The sequence below is a fragment of the Entelurus aequoreus genome, linkage group LG09, assembly GCF_033978785.1.
Source record: "Entelurus aequoreus isolate RoL-2023_Sb linkage group LG09, RoL_Eaeq_v1.1, whole genome shotgun sequence".
In the NCBI taxonomy this organism is placed as follows: Eukaryota; Metazoa; Chordata; class Actinopteri; order Syngnathiformes; family Syngnathidae; genus Entelurus; species Entelurus aequoreus.
In genome coordinates, this window is record NC_084739.1 from 12,505,251 (window position 1) to 12,526,149 (window position 20,899).

A 20,899-nucleotide genomic window follows, 5' to 3' on the forward strand; every position below is an offset into this window, starting at 1 on the left:
GAAGTACAGAGCGCCAATAAACATTAAAGGCACTGCCTTTGCGTGCCGGTCCAATCACATAATATCTTCGGCTTTTCACACACACACACACACAAGTGAATGCAAGCATACTTGGTCAACAGCCATACAGGTCACACTGAGGGTGACCGTATAAACAACTTTAACACTGCTACAAATATGCGCCACACTGTGAACCCACACCAAACAAGAATGACAAACACATTTCGGGAGAACATCCGCACCGTAACACAACATAAACACAACAGAACAAATACCCAGAACCCCTTGCAGCACTAACTCTTCCGGGACGCTACAATATACACCCCCCGCTGCCCCTTACCCCCCCGCCCACAACACCGCCCACCTCAACCTCCTCATGCTCTCTCAGGGAGAGCATGTCCCAAATTCCAAGCTGCTGTTTTGAGGCATGTTAAAAAAAAAAAAGCACTTTGTGACTTCAATAATAAATATGGCAGTGCCATGTTGGCATTTTTTTTACCATAACTTGAGTTGATTTATTTTGGAAAACCTTGTTACATCATTTAATGCATCCAGCGGGGCATCACAACAAAATTAGGCATAATAATATGTTAAATCCACGACTGTATACATCGGTATCGGTTGATATCGGAATCGGTAATTAAGAGTTGGACAATATCGGGATATCGGATATCGGCAAAAAAGCCATTATCGGACATCTCTAGTTATTTGTAGGGATGTCCGATAATGGCTTTTTTGCCAATATCCGATATTCCGATATTGTCCAACTCTTAATTACCGATACCGATATCAACCGATACGATAAATACAGTCGTGGAATTAACACATTATTATGCCTAATTTGGACAACCAGGTATGGTGAAGATAAGGTCCGTTTTTAAATTAAAAAAAAGAAATAAAATAAGATAACTAAATTAAAAACATTTTCTTGAATAAAAAAGAAAGTAAGACAATATAAAAACAGTTACATAGAAACTAGTAATTAATGAAAATTTGTAAAATTAACTGTTAAAGGTTAGTACTATTAGTGGACCAGCAGCACGCACAATCATGTGTGCTTACGGACTGTATCCCTTACAGACTGTATTGATATATATTGATATATAATGTAGGAACCAGAATATTAATAACAGAAAGAAACAACCTTTTTGTGTGAATGAGTGTGAATGAATGTAAATGGGGGAGGGAGGTTTTTTGGATTGGTGCACTAATTGTAAGTGTATCTTGTGTTTTTTATGTTGATTTAATTTTTAAAAAACAAATTTAAAAAAAAACACGATACCTATAATAAAAAAAACGATACCGATATTTTCCGATATTACATTTTAACGCATTTATCGGCCGATAATATCGGCAGGCCGTCATTCTGCACTGCAGATGGGATGATAGTATGAAATGTTTTTAAATAAATGAATGATGATGATTATTCTGCATTAATGAGTGGATTTTGAAAAATGACCAGTAGAGCACATTCTTATGCCACAAGTTCAACAAATAATTTCAGAGCACAGCAGGACAGTTTAACAAGAAATTAAACCTGTGGTTTAAAAAAAAAAGGTGGTCGCTGTCCTGAGATTTCAACTGACCATCACAGAAGGAGCAACCGCTGCCGTTGCCATGACAGCACAGCTGAGGATACTTTGAACTCTGACCTTGGTCCAGCACATGTGCTCTCAAGCGGTGACCAAATCAGGGTCAATTAAAACCAAGGTCGGCAGAGGGCAAATGTTAATGACCCCTCTCTCTGGTTACGCAACCAAATCGTATCAAAGTCCCCCAAGACGCATCATTCATCCTAATCAGAGCGGTGCACCTTGCAGGAATAAGGGCGACGCTACCCGGCGTGCGTGTGATGGGTGAGTGACACTTCGGAAGACGTAAGAAAAGATAACTGGTGGAGGAATTGGAAATGGATTGACAAACTCATCAAGAAGATAGTCCGACGTAGAACAATCGCTTTCAAAGGAGCTGTCTAAGACGAATTTTAACTTGGCATTGACCAAGATGGCTGTTGTTTTTAGGACACATAGGGCAGCGAGAGCTGTGTAACCTATGACATCCAATACAAGGTTTTTCTAATGATAGTTTTTGAACAAATAACTTGACTAATAACATACGCAGGTCCATGGAATTCAATTTGTTAAGGGGGAAGTATAAAGAATATAGAATGAGCTAGTTGAATTACAGTATATTTACCCACTCTCTTACAAAAGCACTCATATCTGTCATACTGTTTAACAACACAACAGGGCGGGAAAAGTAAGTGTCAGGTGTTAAACTTTGATGTCTGATGTAAACGTTGACGTCTTGCCCCAATTATGGATGCTCAGGTGTGTTTGTGCTCATTATTGTGTTGCAGTTTCCCACTGGAGGTAATCATTCTAGTGTTGTCCCGATACCAATATTTTGGTACTGGTACCAAAATGTATTTTGATACTTTTCGATACTTTTTTTTTTTTTGTCCTGTCCAGCTTCTCAGGCAAATCATATAGTTGATGTAGATGCCCATATCGGCTGTTCAAATTTACTTTACAAAAGAGAAGTGTAGGATACTTCTCTTGTTGCCTTATTTGTATTTGACTTTATTAAATGTAATTATATTATCATTTGATGCAGCCGGGCCAGAGCAGGAGGGGATAGAAAGAGAAAAAAAAAGGAAGACAGAGGAGGAAATTGTGGGGACAAGAGGGGGATTAGACAGAGAGACAAAAACAACAACAGCAAACACAACAATAACAACAACAACAACAGAGCAACATCAGCAAATAGGATATCTACAAATATGATCGTAAAAGTGCTAGCAAAGAAGCAGTTAGCGAAATAAATAATAATACAGAAATGACAATGAGCATTACTACACAACAAATGGATCAATACAAATACCAATAGAAATAGCGCTACTGATAATGAACAATACCAATAATTTACCTCTATTATCAACAATACAGTTGTTCAAATGCAACAATACATATACGTAATGATAACTAGAGATACAAAAGAATGCAGAAAAATGGAGGGGAAGAAAGAGAAGCAACCTATATTAACCTTGTAGATTGTTATAGTAAAATAGGTTAAGCTTTGTCAGTGTGCCATGTGTTACCCAGTTTACCCTAGGGCAACAACGTTAATATATGTTTGATGAAACGTGATTATGTGCATGAGTGTATGTATGTATATGTGAATGTATATGTACAGTATGTGTATATGTATGTTTGTACAGTGAATGTATATGTACAGTATGTGTATATGTATGTTTGTACAGTAAATATGCGTGTGTATGTACGAACTTTGAGTATGTAGGTTTCGATACTTTTCTAAATAAAGGGGGCCACATAAAATTGCATTATTGGCTTTATTTTAACAAAAAGATCTTACGGTACATTAAACATATGTTTCTTATTTCAAGTTTGTCCTTAAATAAAATAGTGAACATACTAGACAACTTGTCTTTTAGTAGTAAGTAAACAAACAAAGACCCCTAATTTAGTCTGCTGACATATGTAGTAACATATTGTGTCCTTTTCCATTCTATTATTTTGTCAAAATTATTAAGGACAAGAGGTAGAAAATTATTAATCTACTTGTTCATTTACTGTTAATATCTGCTTACTTTCTCTTTTAACGTGCTCTATCTACACTTCTGTTAAAATGTAATAACCACTTATTCTTCTGTTGTTAGGATACTTTACATTAGTTTTGGATGATACCACAAATTTGGGTATCAATCCGATACCAAGTAGTTACAGGATCATACATTGGTCATATTCAAAGTCCTCATGTGTCCAGGGACATATTTCCTGAGTTTTTCAACATAATATACATTTTTTAAAAACGAAAGAAGATTTTGTGATTCTAAAAAATATCGATGTACCGTATTTTTCGGACTATAAGTCGCAGTTTTTTTTCATAGTTTTGGGGGTGCGACTTATACTCAGGAGCGACTTATATGTGGAATTATTAACACATTACTGTAAAATATCGAATAATATTATTTAGCTCATTCACGTAAGAGACTAGACGTATAAGATTTCCTCGGATTTAGCGATTAGGAGTGACAGATTGTTTGGTAAACGTATAGCATGTTCTATATGTTATAGTTATTTGAATGACTCTTACCATAATATGTTACGTTAACATACCAGGCACGTTCTCAGTTGGTTATTTATGCCTCATATAACATACACTTATTCAGCCTGCTGTTCACTATTCTTTATTTATTTTACATTGCCTTTCAAATGTCTATTCTTGGTGTTGGCTTTTATCAAATAAATTTCCCCAAAAAATGCGACTTATATAAGTTTTTTTCCTTCTATATTATGCACTTTCGGCCGGTGCGACTTATACTCCGGAGCGACTTATACTCCGAAAACTACGGTAATCATAGTAGTATCGACTAGATACGCTCATGTACTTGGTATCATTACAGTGGATGTCAGGTGTAGATCCACCAATGGCATGTGTTTACATTGTGACGCCGGTGAGCTACGGTGTGTAGTGAAGCATGTTTAGCTATTCCTCGTCCTGCAGGGATGATACTTGTAAGAAACATACTTTATTTTTTGCCATGGAGACGAGGATTAGTGATTTAGAAGTAGCTAAAATACTGCAGACTGCGGATGGAGTTTAGCCGGTAGCTAGCTAGCCATGTCTTAAAGCACCATATGAGTTCCTATGAACCACAGCTCCACAGTACTGGCAGCACTCGTGTAGCCCCAGACCAAGACTCTGCCACCACCATGCTTGATGTTGTACCAGGGCCCCAAGCAAAAGGGGTCACCTGGACTGTAACGTGAAGTGAATTATATTTATATAGCACTTTTTCATTATACCCATTTTCTACATTAAGCTACTGACACCAGAGAGGGTGGCACTGGGGGAAAGGTGGGTGAAGTGTCTTGCCTAAGGACACAACGGCAGTGATTAGGCTAGTGGAAGCTGGATTCGAACCAGGAACCCTCAAGTTTCTGACCAGCCGCTCTACCATCTGAGTCAGGCTGCTCCGTAAAGTGTGAAAAATATATATTTTTTCTGCCATTTAAAATATGAAATGTATTACAAAAAAAAACTTAATAAACGTTAATATAAAATAGATATAGCTGTGAAAGTTCAGTAATAAGGTTGCTTGAATCAAATTAAAAACGTCTAAGACTAATTTCAGCCATTATCAAAAATGCAAAATGGTTTGTTCCACCTCGACAGTGGCAAACCTAGTATGGAACACTTCGCTCAACACAGACGTCATAACGACATCAAAGCTCACCTTTAAATGTTCACACACAGCACTAACATTTAAACAAGGAGAGGCGATAGGTAAAAATATAATAAATCCATCAGGGACGGCGTGGCGAAGTTGGTAGAGTGGCCGTGCCAGCAATCGGAGGGTTCCTGGTTCGATTCCCACCTTCTACCAACCTAGTCACGTCCGTTGTGTCCTTGAGCAAGACACTTCACCCTTGCTCCTGATGGCTGCTGGTTAGCGCCTTGCATGGCAGCTCCCGCCATCAGTGTGTGAATGTGTGTGTGAATGGGTGAATGTGGAAATACTGTCAAAGCGCTTTGAGTACCTTGAAGGTAGAAAAGCGCTATACAAGTATAACCCATTTATCATTTATTTATCATTGTCATCAAAAGAGAAAGATACACTACCGTTCAAAAGTTTGGGGTCACCCAAACAATTTTGTGGAATAGCCTTCATTTCTAAGAACAAGAATAGACTGTCGAGTTTTAGATGAAAGTTCTCTTTTTCTGGCCATTTTGAGCGTTTAATTGACCCCACAAATGTGATGCTCCAGAAACTCAATCTGCTCAAAGGAAGGTCAGTTTTGTAGCTTCTGTAACGAGCTAAACTGTTTTCAGATGTGTGAACATGATTGCACAAGGGTTTTGTAATCATCAATTAGCCTTCTGAGCCAATGAGCAAACACATTGTACCATTAGAACACTGGAGTGATAGTTGCTGGAAATGGGCCTCCAAACACTTATGTAGATATTGCACCAAAAACCAGACATTTGCAGCTAGAATAGTCATTTACCACATTAGCAATGTATAGAGTGTATTTCTTTAAAGTTAAGACTAGTTTAAAGTTATCTTCATTGAAAAGTACAGTACTTTTCCTTCTAAAATAAGGACATTTCAATGTGACCCCAAACTTTTGAACGGTAGTGTACGTATACGTTTCACTTTTGCAATTAAATGCCCATAACTGTGGGGCCTCAAAAGACCCTTGATTAAAGTTAGAAACACTAGTGTGGCTAGTTTTTAAAGACATGGGGAGACAACCCCAAAGACATGCACTAATAATAATAATAATAATGATGATGTATTATTATGGTTCATATTACCTATCTTCTACGTGAATTAACTCATCTCTATTTGACACTCTGAAGTAAAGGAGAACTTGACATATTATAATCATATTAAGGTGAAAAATTATAGGTTATATAATTATTTAAATTCATATTCTGGCCTTTTTATATTGGATTTTTTTGGCACTTTTTGTAAAAAAAAATTGTTTTTTTAAAAAATCGTATTTAGAGAGTTTTATCTAGTTATGTTCCAGATATGAAAAGTACAAAACTATTTTTACATGTGTTTTACAGAGCTGCATGATTTCAACCAAATCCATACAATAACGGTGCTATTTCCCTGCACACTTGTGTTGCCAGTCATTTTAGGTGGATAGAGTTAGAGTTAGAGTTTGAGTTTATTTCGAACATGCAAGCATACAACATGATACATCACAATTTCCAGTTTCTCTTTTCAACATGTTCGAAAAGGAGTAGGAAGAAGCAGAGCTTATTTAATCCTACCCCTTTTCTTTACATAACAGTTGCTGAAACTTTTTTATTCACTTCCTGTTCTCAATTTATTCACAATAAACTCCATAGGTAATCACAATAAAAATAAATAAATAAATAATAGTAAGAATTTAATAATAATTGGTGAAGTCATGTTTCATATGATGAGATAAGTAAGATTACTTTAAGAATGAATGAATGGATGGATGAAATAAATTGAAAATGTTTGTCATGGTTCTTCTTCTTTGTACTTTGTAAACACTTTAAGTTTGAAGAGTTTCTTGAAGTGGATCATATTAGTACATTGTTTGATTGATTTGCTTAATCCATTCCATAATTTAATTCCACATACTGATATACTGAAGGTCTTAAGTGTTGTATGTGCGTACAAATGTTTTAAATTACATTTTTCCCTAAGATTATATTTCTCCTCTTTTGTTGAGAAGAATTGTTGTATATTCTTGGGTAGCAGGTTATAGTTTGCTTTGTGCATAATTTTAGCTGTTTGCAAATTCACTATGTTGTGGAATTTCAGTATCTTTGATTCAATAAAGGATTTGTATGTTCTCTATATCCTACATTATGCATTATTCTAACTGATCTTTTTTGTAACACCGTTAATGAATGAAGTGTACTTTTGTAATTATTTCCCCATATTTCTACACAGTAGCTCAGATATGGTAACACTAGTGAGCAGTATAGAATATGAAGTGATTTTTTGTCTAGAACATGTTTTGCTTTATTCATTATTGACATGTTTCTTGCTACTTTATGTTGTATATTTTTTACGTGAGATTTCCAGTTCAATTTATCATCAATCATTATATCTAGAAATTTGGTTTCATTTACTCTTTCAATTTCTATTCCGTCTATTTGTATTTGTGTTTGACTTTCTCTTCTACTATTACCAAATAGCATTATTTTAGTTTTACTAAGATTCAACGATAGTCTGTTTTTGTCAAACCATCTTTTTAATTTGTTAATTTCTTCTGTTATTATTTGTATTATCTCCTGTGTGTTCTCTCCTGAACAAAACGCTGTTGTATCATCCGCAAATAATACTAACTTTAAATCTTTTGTAACTTTACAAATGTCATTTATATAGAGATTGAATAATTTAGGTCCTAATATTGATCCCTGAGGTACACCACAGGATATATTTAGCGTTGTAGACGTGTGTTCGCCTATCTTCACATATTGTTTCCTGTTCGTTAGATAACTTCTTATCCAGTTTAAGACTAACCCTCTGATGCCATATCGTTCTAGTTTTTTGATTAAAATATTGTGATTAATTGTGTCAAATGCTTTAGTTAGATCCATAAAAACTGCTGCTGCACATTTTTTTACTGTCTATTGCATTGGTAATTTCTTCTGTAAATTCAATTAAAGCCATTGAAGTTGAGACATTAGCTCTGTATCCATATTGGTTCTCTTCGAGTATTCTATTTCTAGTTATGAAACTCTCTAATCTGTTATTAAACAGTTTTTCAATGATTTTAGAAAATTGTGGAAGTAAAGAAACAGGTCTATAATTTGTAAATTGATGTTTATCTCCAGTCTTATAAATTGGTGCAACTTTAGCTATTTTCATTTTGTTTGGGAATGTACCTGTTTGAAATGATAGATTACTAATATACATTAATGGTCCTGAGATCTCTTCTATAACCTTTTTTATCGTTTCCATATCAATTCCATTACAATCAGTTGAAGTCTTAGATTTACATTTTTTCACGATTGTAACTATTTCCTCCTGTGTCACATTACTGAGGAACATGGAGTTGGGATTTCGCTCTATGGTATCATTATAGTCCTCAATTGGAACTGGGTCTGGAATCCTTTCTTCCAATTTTGGTCCAATATTTACAAAATAATTATTGAAGCTTTCAACTACTTCCTTTATGTTGTCATTGTTTTTATTTCCGTCTAAAAAGTATTGAGGGTAGTCCCTCTTTGTGCCATTTTTAATAATGCTATTGAGGATGCCCCATGTTGCTCTCATATTATTTTTGTTCCTGTCCAATAATTCACTGTAATATTCTTTTCTACATGATCGTAGTATGTCTGTTAACTTGTTTTTATACTTTTTGTACTTAATTTCTGCCTATATAGTTCTTTGTGCTATAAATTCTCTATATAGTGTATTCTTCTTCTTACAAGCATTTTTTAATCCTTTTGTCATCCATGGTTGATTATTATTTCTCTGTTTATTACTAAGTTGTATCCATGGACAATGTTTGTCATAAAGTATTATGAACTTGTTTAAGAAATGTTCATATGCTTCATCAACCTCTTTTTCATTGTACACATTGTCCCAATCTTGCTTTTGTAGCTCAATTTTGAAAGCAGTCATCCTCTTCTCTGTGCACAGTCTTCGAAATGTCCTTTTGTCTTCCATGTTCTTCTTGTAGTGTCCATCATATATTGTAAAAACTGGCAGATGATCACTAACGTCGGTTATAAGTCGGATAGTAAAACTATAGTGCTGTACAAGCTGTACACTGACTAATCTAACTGACTGTCACTTGGGAAGATATACTGTAATAAAAATGATTATTTTATTGGATGTAAATCTTGTATCAACTTCACCGTGCACGTACTCTGTTCACAACTGATTTCATCAACAGAAAAGCACAAAAAAATTGTTTTTTTTAAAATCTTATTTAGGGGTTTATCTAGATATGTTCTAGATACGTGAATACCATCTTTAAAAAGTCCAAAACTATTTTTACATAGCTGCATGATTTCAACCAAATCCATGCAATAATTGTGCTATTTCCCTGCACACTTGTGTTGCCAGTTGTTTACCCAAAAATAGCTGTCATTTTAGGTGGATAGTAAAACTATACTGCTGTACAAGCTGTACACTGACTAATCTAACCGACTGTCACTTGGGAAGATATACTGTAATAAAAATAATTTTATTGGATATAAATCTTGTATTAACTTCAACGTGCACCTACTCCGTTCACAACTGATTTTATCAACAGAAATGTAGGACATCTGTGTTTAAAAAAAAGAAAAAAATGGATTTGACCGAAACACGAATGATCCCATGATGAGTAAGACAGGCTGCAGTTTTAAGAAAGGATGACACCGTCTTGCGAATGGAGAAACTAGGTTGGGATGGATGGTAGGGGTAAGGACAGATGAAGGGGTGGAGGGAGCGATCAGAGGGGTGCCAGACACAAAGAGGCCAGGCCGTGGCCGGTGGCACGCGATGGGCAGATTAACCAGCGTTTCCGCCCCTAACTGAAGCATTAGGACACCTGACTGAGTCCCGCCAATGGCAGCCAGCCAAGAGTTTATATGTGTGTGTGAGTATGGGGGGGAGCTGGGGTTCGCCTTTCAGCAGCACTCTTCAACAACACAAAGAAGGGTGGGGAAGCTGTAGTCTTCCAGAGTGGGGAGGGAAAAAAAGGGGTAGCTTGGAGTAAAGAGGTGGGGGCTCCAAGCCTTACCCCCTTCACCATCTGCTGCCCAGGCTAAGTGAGGACAGGGGCAGGGCCCGACGGACGACGTGAGTGGCGAAAACACACACCCATACTGTAGGAGCACCTGTTAGTGTGTCGGTGGGTGGGTGGGCCTACGCGGCAGATGGACCGGGCACGGATGGACCTGGCACCCATTGACATCACATATTAAAGAGGGTGTATGCCCCGCCCCTTCACCCACATTCCTAACCCGTGCCAACGAATGCCAGCCAATTCTTTACATTTCGGCCCGTTTGATTAAGACGTCCATGATTAAAGACATTAGGGGCTGAGTGGGGGAGGAGGGAGGAAGGGTGTGTGTGTGGGGGGGATCACTTATCCATAAGGCTTTTACTGTAAACAAACACCAGCCCTTTTTCACTAATGCCACTTAGCGAGCCAACATGTTATCTAATTCAGACACAACTGATACCATATACTGTACATGCACTTGTCGGCTAAAAAATCAATTTATTTTGCATACCTGCACAACTTATCAATTAAAAAGATTAACTGTAAGCATGTTATGTGTAATATTAGTAATTATGGAGTTGGGTTTGATATCATATATTGATAACTATCGGTATCTGCTTTGTCTTTTGTGTTGTACTGATACAGCATACTGGTAGGAAGATTTGGAGTTTCATGCATGACTTCTTGAAACCCAAATGAAAAATGTTGCACCCAAACTTACGAAGAGATGTCATTTATTGGCACAAAATGAACCCATAGTGTATATAAAGCATGAATGGTAAAGAACAGACTAAAATAACTAAGGATATCACCTGGTCTGGTTGTGGTCAACATGCGGATTGCCAAAATGCATTCGTTTGTTGTATAAATTCATGTCTTGTGTTAGTTATGTACAGTATGTGTGTAAGTTGTTATGGCCATACATTTCATGTTTTCATTCGGAAGTGTGAGCATTAGAACTGGGTGTAGTACGGACAAATGGGGCCATTTCTTTTCAATGTGTTTTTATTTTTGTACTTGTCTTAATCCTTTTGTATGTGTTTTTCCACTTTTCTCATCTTTTTTTAAAATCTAACTGGGGACAAGGGTTGCAAATTAGCCTGTGGCTAGAAGTCCTATGTGCTTTGACATCGGCTACCTGTGGGTAGCAATGTTTAATTGTACTGTCCCTGTCAAATAAATACATAAATAAATGTTTTCATTCTATGTTCTTTATCATTATTGTATGACCATCAAATGTCAATATTATGGGCCAAAATTACATACTTTCAGTTTGAGATCTAATTTAAAAAAATCCCTGTTTGATGCAACATTATTCTGTGTTGCTTATTAATTCATGCAAGGTATATTTCAATATTATGGTAACATGTACACAAACTTATATTTATTTTGTTTTGGTGCCAGAGTTCAAATTTGAAGTTTAAGTTGCCGCAATAAAAAACGAGCAGTGGCTCATTTTGGGTCAGTTTAGGAACCTTTGGTGTACTTTTGTGTTATGGCAGTGGTTCTTAACCTTGTTGGAGGTACCGAACCCCACCAGTTTCATATGCGCATTCACCGAACCCTTCTTTAGTGAAAAATAAAATGTTGGTTTTTTTTTCAAATTCAAGAAAAAGTCACATGTTTTTTTACTGGTGCACAAAATGAACCGTGCATGAGCATCACCTTGTTCAAAGAACAAAACCAACACAATGCATGAACTCACAACAAATTACACACCTTACACACATTACCATGAATTGATTAACGTGGAACAAACAAGTTGAAAAACTTATTCGGGTGTTACCATTTAGTGGTCAATTGTACGGAATATGTACTGTACTGTGTAAACTGTACTGTTTCATATAATGTATTCTCTTCCTTTGCAATCTACAAGTAAAAGTTTCAATCGATCAATCAAAAAACCTGCAAATCAGATGGAAAATTAGAGGGAACATTGTTTGGGGGTATCCGTAATACGCCGATAGGGAGAAGTTTTTATTTACACGATAAGTCGGATGTGTCTATACCTCCGTCGAACCCCTGAGGCCGACTCACCAAACCCCTAGGGTTCGATCGAACCCAGGTTAAGAACCACTGTGTTATGGTTATATATTTATTTATTTTTGTGGAACCAAGGGGAGAACCACTATCCATTTCGGCTCTCAACCCGATGGTAAACCTGGCACCATAAAAGGGACATTTACTTAAGCATATTCTGCAGCATTAAAGCAAGATTAGCTTTTTATTGGGGAAGCCATTATGTCTAGTCTTTTTCTACAAAAAAAAAAAAAAAAGGGGGTCAGAGCAGCAGACAGTTCAGTCTTGCTGAGCAGTAATCTGAAAATACCAGTAATCCTCCATACACACACACAGCCCTTCTGGAGGGCGAGGTGGTACAGTATAGCGTCGAGAGGTGCGGCCTGGTCTCCGTTTTAGCAGAGCCATGTGTCTGTGCGGGCTTGACACGCAAGCGGAGTCTTACAGCTGCCAGGACTCACACTGAGAGATGAAGCACAGTAAAGCTGCCCCCGGTCACTCACTGGAATAATTGCCACTTTTTTTTCTTTGGGCAAGGCGCATACAATGCAGACTTTAAGAGTGCAGGTCACTGGGCTATTGTTTATGCTCATAGGCAGAGGTGGAAAGCAACAAATGACTGTACATTTAGTGGAGTTACAGTCATTTAGTATTTTTTTGTCTGTATGTGAAGGCCTACTTTTACTTATCTAAAGTATGTTTTCTTTCAGTTATTGTACTTGACTAACTTTTTCGGTGGAATAGGGAACATTTAAAATGGAAGAATGATGTGTAAGACAATAGGCCAGCAATTCACCCAGTAATGGTTACTATGAAAGTACATTTCAAGTATCGTAGTTCCACTGTACGTTGAAGCCAGGACATGTGCACCATGAAACTTGTCTTGAGCTGTGTGGTGTTGGTTGCACTTGTTGTAAAGCAGTGATTTTCAACCACTGTCCCGCGGCGGTGAGATATTGTCTGGTGTGCCGTGGGAAATAATGCAACTTCACCTAATTGGTCCAAAAAATATTTTTGCAAATCAATAATCGTAATGTGTCGTCGTCTAGTGCCTGTGCTGTGTAGAGCTTGGCAGGGTAATCTTGTAATAATCCATATCAGTAGGTGGCAGCAGGTAGTTCATTGCTTTGTATTAGTCGGAACGCGTCAAGGATGGTTTGTCGTGATCCCAATATGCAGAGCACAGCGGGAGACCGCGTGCAGGTAAAAAGGTATGTAACGCTTAAACCAAAAATTAACAAAAGGCAAGTCCCGCTAGGAAAAGGCACTGAAGCATAGGGATGGCTATGTAAAACAAAAGTAAAACTGAACTGGCTACAAAGTCAACAAAAACAGAATGCTGGACGACAGCAAAAACTTACAGCGTGTGGAGCAAAGACGGCGTCCACAAAGCACATCCGTAGATGACATGACAATCAACAATGTCCCCACAAAAAAGGATAGCGTACGCACAACTTAAATAGTCTTGATTGCGAAAACAAAGCAGGTGCGGGCAATAGCACTCAAAGAAAGGAGAGAAGCTGCTACAGGAGAAAAACCAACAAAACAGGAAAGGTCACCAAAATAACAGCGCAAGACAGAAACTAAAGCACTACACACAGGAAACAACAACAAACTCAAAATAAGGCACAACAACCTGGTGGAGTTTCATTTTTTAACCTTTTCTGCTGGTGGTGTGCTTCCGTATTTTTTTTATGAACAAAATGTGCCTTGGCTCAAAAAAGGTTGAAAAACACTGTTGTAAAGCATTATTAATAGGGATGTCAAAAATAACAGTTAACTACTGTATTTTTCGGAGTATAAGTCGCTTCGGAGTATAAGTCGTACCGGCCGAAAATGCATAATAAAGAAGGAAAAAAACCTACGTAAGTCGCACTGGAGTATAAGCCACATTTTTTGGGGAAATTTATTTGATAAAACCCAACACCAAGAATAGACATTTGAAAGGCAATTTAAAATAAATAAAGAATAATGAACAACAGGCTGAATAAGTGTACGATATATGAGGCATAAATAACCAACCGAGAACGTGCCTGGTATGTTAACGTAACATATTATGGTAAGAGTCATTCAAATAACTGTAACATATAGAACATGCTATACGTTTACCAAACAATCTGTCACTCCTAATCGCTAAATCCCATGAAATCTTATACGTCTAGTCTCTTACGTGAATGAGCTAAATAATATTTGATATTTTACGGTAATGTGTTAATAATTTCACACATAAGTCGCTCCTGAGTATAAGTCACACCCCCGGCCAAACTATGAAAAAAACTGCGACTTATAGCCCGAAAAATACGGTAATGTGATTTACCACAAAAAAATACCGTATTAATCATGTATAGAACTCATGAGTATGAGTTTATTTGTATGTCATAATTCCTCATATTAACACGTTAATTATAAGTCTGATATTTATAGTGCACCTCTAATAAAAACACAAAGCTGACAAATATATTTTTGCCTTAAAAAAAAAATTAGATCGTATTTGCTTTGAAAATTAAATTTAAAAAATTAGGCCCCCAAATCTTACGATTTTCCGGTTTGCGGCCTTCAGGGGAAAAAGTTTGGACACCTTTGCAATAGAAGGCTGTCATGGAGATGATCTTTCACTACAAGCTCTCTAAAAAACAGCATAGCGCTCCTCTGACAAAATAGAACCAAATCAAATGTCTAGTGCAGAGGACGCTTTTTCTCCATAATAAAAAAAAAAAAAAAGACTAATAGTGATGGGAGAAGTCCGGCACCCCGGTCCTGAGCTCAAACTTGTAATAAATAATTCACCCCTATACAATATCCTACCCTAATACCCTACTGTGCAATATTACCCTTCGAGTACAATACGTCTGACACTGTTATTACTTCGGTACTCTTGTTTTGTTCTGTATATTGTACAGTATTTTGTATATTGTTTTGTATATTGTACAGGATTGCTTATTGTTTTTATTGGATAGTAGTCTGTTTATTTCAATTTTTATTTTTCATCATTATTAATTCTTGTGTGATTTATTTTTATTCCATATTTGTTTCCACTACCGCACCTTAAATTGGAGTCCTTAATCTCGTTATATGCAATAATAATGACAATAAAGTCCATTCTATTCTTCTTCTATGGAAATGTGGCCCTAAGAACAATTTAGTTGAAATATCGCCACTAAAGACGCTTTGGCTCAGGGTGTTCTAAAATTTATGACTGGTTGTGTGTGTGTGTCTATGTTTATATGTAAATCCATTTTTTCCATTTGTTACAGATTAACCATGCAATTTATTTTGAGCACACATACTGTACTCCTTTACCTTAACACAGTGCTTCTCGCTTATTTTCTGTTAGACCCAACCCTAGGAAGAAGAAAACATTTTGTGGCCCCCCTCTCTCCGCCTCGCCTACAAATAGTATAATTTGTCTATAAAATTGTTAAAAGTACACCTCTGCGTAACATCCTATCCTTTTAAACATTTAAGAGAGCATCTTACAACAAAGAATAACTAACACTGTTTTTAGTCTGAAACAGAAAACATTTAAAGTGCATCAATTTGAATGAAATATTTTAAAAATGAAATCCTTATTTAGACTATGAACATTTTTGACCGACTTCAACCATTTGATACTGACAAATTGAAATTGAATAAACTCAATAATAAATTCATATTGATAGGCAATATTACCACAGCAGCGTAATATACGAAAAACTTTAACCTACAAAACAAAAATTTAACAATGTGCGCTGATTTTTTTTTGTTTTTTAATCAGAATTAGGAAGACAGGATAATGGCTAAAATGAGGACGCTTTGTAGTGCACAGCTTTGCAAAGGAAGGTTTGAAGCGTGATACTGCATGATATTGATAAAGCGTGTTCTCCTGGGCCTGCCCCGCTATTTGAGAAGAACTGCCTTGACAACAGATGGTTACCTGAAAGGCGACATGGGCTGTTATATGGTCGGTGATCAGGTCAATGAGTGGGGAGACTAGTGTGCTCACTGGCAGATTTCACATCAAAATCAACCTCAGTGATGCTTTAGATACAATTGTTACCAAAGTTTTCAACAAATATTGTGCTAAAATAAAATGTTATATGTTCCTGAATGACATTCTGACAATAAAATTACACTTGTGTCAAAATATCAGGCTCTTTAAGTTTATTTAAATTATGCAAGAAAGTAATAACCTGTGTTTAATCAAAATCAACTGTAATTGATAGTTGACCGCACTAATTATTACATTTACTGGCATTGCTGTAATGACGTAGTTTTTTTAGTTTGTACTTATTAAAGTCATTTTCAACTTAAGTTTTCTTTTGAAGCAGTGGTTTTCAAAGTGTGAGCCGGGCCTTCCTATGGAGGTGCAGCGGCTTCAGAAAAAGAAAGAAAAATATTTTTCTCAAACGTGCCACACAAATTTAAGTTTTGTGAAAAGGGAAAAATTATTGATTTTTAGTAGAGATGTCCGATAATGGCTTTTTTGTAGATATCCGATATTGTCCAAACCTTAATTACCGATTCCGATATCAACCGATACAGATATATACAGTCGTGGAATTAACACATTATTATGCCTAATTCTGTTGTAATGCCCCGCTGGAACAAGGTTTTACAAAATAAATCAACTCAAGTTATGGAAAAAAATGCCAACCATATTTATTATTGAAGTCACAAAGTGCATTATTTTTTTTAACATGCCTCAAAACAGCAGCTTGGAATTTGGGACATGCTCTCCCTGAGAGAGCATGAGGAGGTTGAGGTGGGCGGGGTTGGGGGTAGCGGGGGTGTATATTATAGCGTCCCGGAAGAGTTAGTGCTGCAAGGGTTTCTGGGTATTTGTTCTGTTGTGTTTATGTTGTGTTACGGTGCGGATGTTCTCCCGAAATGTGTGTCATTCTTGTTTGGTGTGGGTTCACAGTGTGGCGCATATTTGTAACAGTGTTAAAGTTGTTTATACGGCTACCCTCAGTGTGACCTGTATGGCTGTTGACAAAGTATGCTTGCATTCACTTGTGTGTGTGAAAAGCCGTAGATATTATGTGATTGGCGCTCTGTACTGCTCCCTACGTCCGTGTACACAGCGGTGTTTTAAAAAGTCATAAATTTTACTTTTTGAAACCGATACCGATAATTTTGAAACAGATACCGATAATTTCCAATATTACATTTTTAAAGCATTTATCGGCCGATAATATCGTCAGTCCGATATTATTGGACATCCCTAATTTTTTGTTCTTAGTGTCTACAGTAGGGCACATGTGTCAAACTTATGTGCTTCATAAAAATCACGTCACCGTTTTTTTCCTCAATTGCATGTCTTAAATATTATCTGTATATGCACAAAATTAACAGATTTCAAAACATTTTCAGTCAAATGAAAATACTTTAAGATTTGCTTGTCCCCTGACTTATGATTTCAAAGCGAGTTATCCATCAATTTCTATGTGAAAAAATGTAATTGTGTAATAACGAGAATACACATAAAAATACATTTATATTTAAGGGGAGGCCCATTGTCCCACACTGTTAAAACCTCTGCACCTCACTACATTTTACATAGTTTGTTACAGTAGACAATATAAATGCACCCGATAAATGAAATTGTATACATTTGAATTCACCTTTTTTCTTCCACTCAGTAGATTTTTAGACTTTTAGTTGAGTACTGCTCATATAAGCATTATATTTTAGACTCCTTGACAGCTTTATATGAACACACACACACAGCTCAGTGATGACTTTACTTTAAAAAGCAGTAATCAAGAAGTTAGAGGTTGACACTTGGTTTGAGAAAGCACGTAAGTACCTTGCCAGGGGATTTCTGTCACAATGAAGTTGCACTGAAGCCCCTGTAATTAAATCACATTAATAAAAAGACATGTGCACAATTAAACTCGCCTTGACTCGGTTACAACACTTTAGGCCAAACTTGCCTTGATTAAAAAGTGGTAAAGACAAGTTTGGGGCATGTTTGTGCAGACCACCGTGCGGACCAGCTCCACATCCAGGAAGTACTTCAAACCAACCACCACCTGCCGGCAAAAGGAATGAGTTATGAAAAGAATAAAAGATACGCTGAAAGAATTCCCTGAAGTACAAACCCTGTTTTCATACGAGTTGGGAAATTGTGTTAGATGTAAATATAAACGGAATACAATTATTTGCAAATAATTTTTAACCCATATTCAGTTGAATATGCTACAAAGTCAACATATTTGATGTTCAAACTGATAAACTTTTTTTTTTTGCAAATAATCATTAACTTTAGAATTTGATGCCAGCAACACGTGACAAAGAAGTTGGGAAAGGTGGCAATAAATACTGAAAAAGTTGAGGAATGCTCATCAAACACTTATTTGGAACATCCCACAGGTGAACAGGCAAATTGGGAACAGGTGGGTGCCATGATTGCGTATAAAAGTACATTCCATGAAATGCTCAGTCATTCACAAAAAAGGATGGGGCGAGGGTCACCACTTTGTCAACAAATGCGTGAGCAAATTGTTGAACAGTTTAAGAAAAAACTTTCTCAAGCAGCTATTGCAAGGAATTTAGGGATTTCACCATCTACGTCCGTAATATAATCAAAGGGTTCAGAGAATCTGGAGAAATCACTGCACTTAAGTAGCTAAGCCCGTGACCTTCGATCCCTAAGGCTGTACTGCATCAACAAGCGACATCAGTGTGTAAAGGATATCACCACATGGGCTCAGGAACACTTCAGAAACCCACTGTCAGTAACTACAGTTGGTCGCTACATCTGTAAGTGCAAGTTAAAACTCTCCTATGCAAGGCGAAAACCGTTTATCAACAACACCCAGAAACGCCGTCGGCTTCGCTGGGCCTGAGCTCATCTAAGATGGACTGATACAAAGTGGAAAAGTGTTCTGTGGTCTGACGAGTCCACATTTCAAATTGTTTTTGGAAACTGTGGACGTTGTGTCCTCCGGACCAAAGAGGAAAAGAACCATCCGGATTGTTATAGGCGCAAAGGTGAAAAGCCAGCATCTGTGATGGTATGGGGGTGTATTAGTGCCCAAGACATGGGTAACTTACACATCTGTGAAGGCGCCATTAATGCTGAAAGGTACATACAGGTTTTGGAGCAACATATGTTGCCATCCAAGCAACTTTACCATGGACGCCCCTGCTTATTTCAGCAAGACAATGCCAAGCCACGTGTTACATCAACGTGGCTTCATAGTAAAAGAGTGCGGGTACTAGACAGGCCTGCCTGTAGTCCAGACCTGTCTCCCATTGAAAATGTGTGGCGCATTACGAAGCCTAAAATATCACAACGGAACAACTTAAGCTGTATATCAAGCAAGAATGGGAAAGAATTCCACCTGAGAAGCTTAAAAAATGTGTCTCCTCAGTTCCCAAACGTTTAGTGAGTGTTGTTAAAAGGAAAGGCCATGTAACAGTGGTGAACATGCCCTTTCCCAACTACTTTGGCACGTGTTGCAGCCATGAAATTCAAAGTTAATTATTATTTGCAAAAAAAAAATAAAGTTTATGAGTTTGAACATCAAATATCTTGTCTTTGTAGTGCATTCAATTGAATATGGGTTGAAAAGGATTTGCAAATCATTGTATTCCGTTTATATTTACATCTAACACAATTTCCCAACTCATGGAAACGGGGTTTGTACAAATGTTGACATGATGCATTGTTTACCCAGATCTTACTGACGTGAAAGAAGTACTTAGATTGTAAACAAAATGTATAAATGATTTTCAGAGACTAAAATTTAACCAACACGTCAACATTTGTGTGATTCATTCTATGAGGACAACCGTATTAGCTTAAGAAATGATTGCAACTCAGAAATGATTATTATTGTCCATGTAAAGATTGTTTTAATTTATTAATAGGAGTAGATGCTTCAAAGTAAAACCTACCTTGACCCAAAGTAAGAATGATACATGCAAACCATTGAAAGTCTCTAAAGAGAAGAACAACTTTCAGGTTTTAATTTACCATGATTTATCTATACAACTTCATTCAGACAAGATGTCCATACACTACCTTTTCTACTATGGAAATCAAATCATTCTCCAGAAACCTCATCCCAACTGTTGCAGAAGGACCCATAAGTGTGTAGAACCTGTATGTTGCATTGCTATTCACTCCAAGTTCTCCAAAACACTCAAGTAGAACTAGCATAACTTGGATTCATGTTTTGGATTGCCGGCGGATCAACCCTTGACCGACTAGACACATACCAAAGCTACAGGTACTCCATAGCGCTGCACGATGCTCTAGAGAAGTGGTATTCACCCACTGGCCCAGGAATTAATCTCTATCGGCCTCCCCTAGTTCGGTACAAAACTTTGGAGACAAACATTGGAACCAGTAACTTGGACCAGTGTAAACACGGTGGCAGATCCTTGCAATGACTTTTTAACTTGAACTTTAAACAGAACACTTGGGTCCAAATTTGTGATTTAAATTACTGAGGCGTTTATTCTCCTTTTTGGCAGTTACACATTTTTTTCCAGAATGAGAGTTATGTAACTGAGGTGTTGCTGTAGTTCCAGATGCAGTCAGTCATTTGTTTAATTTGTTTCGTCCTATTTTAGGTCCTCTTTTTCATCATTTGGGCTATTCAGTTAAAAAAAACTTGACTTTTTGCAGGAGATTTTTAAAAACACTG

General features: G+C 36.9%; 1 protein-coding gene across 3 annotated transcripts in view; it reads right to left on the reverse strand.

The window, feature by feature from the left end:
- LOC133656766 (cystatin-like) overlaps positions 1–20,899 on the reverse strand; it is a 45,981-nt gene that overhangs the window by 22,999 nt on the left and 2,083 nt on the right. For all 3 annotated transcript variants that reach the window (XM_062057606.1, XM_062057607.1, XM_062057605.1), the window contains exons 2-3: positions 18,176–18,274; positions 18,049–18,091 (exon numbers count right to left, since the gene is read on the reverse strand). In XM_062057606.1, the coding sequence (XP_061913590.1) occupies positions 18,049–18,091; positions 18,176–18,274 (142 nt within the window). The remainder of the gene's footprint in view (positions 1–18,048; positions 18,092–18,175; positions 18,275–20,899) is intronic.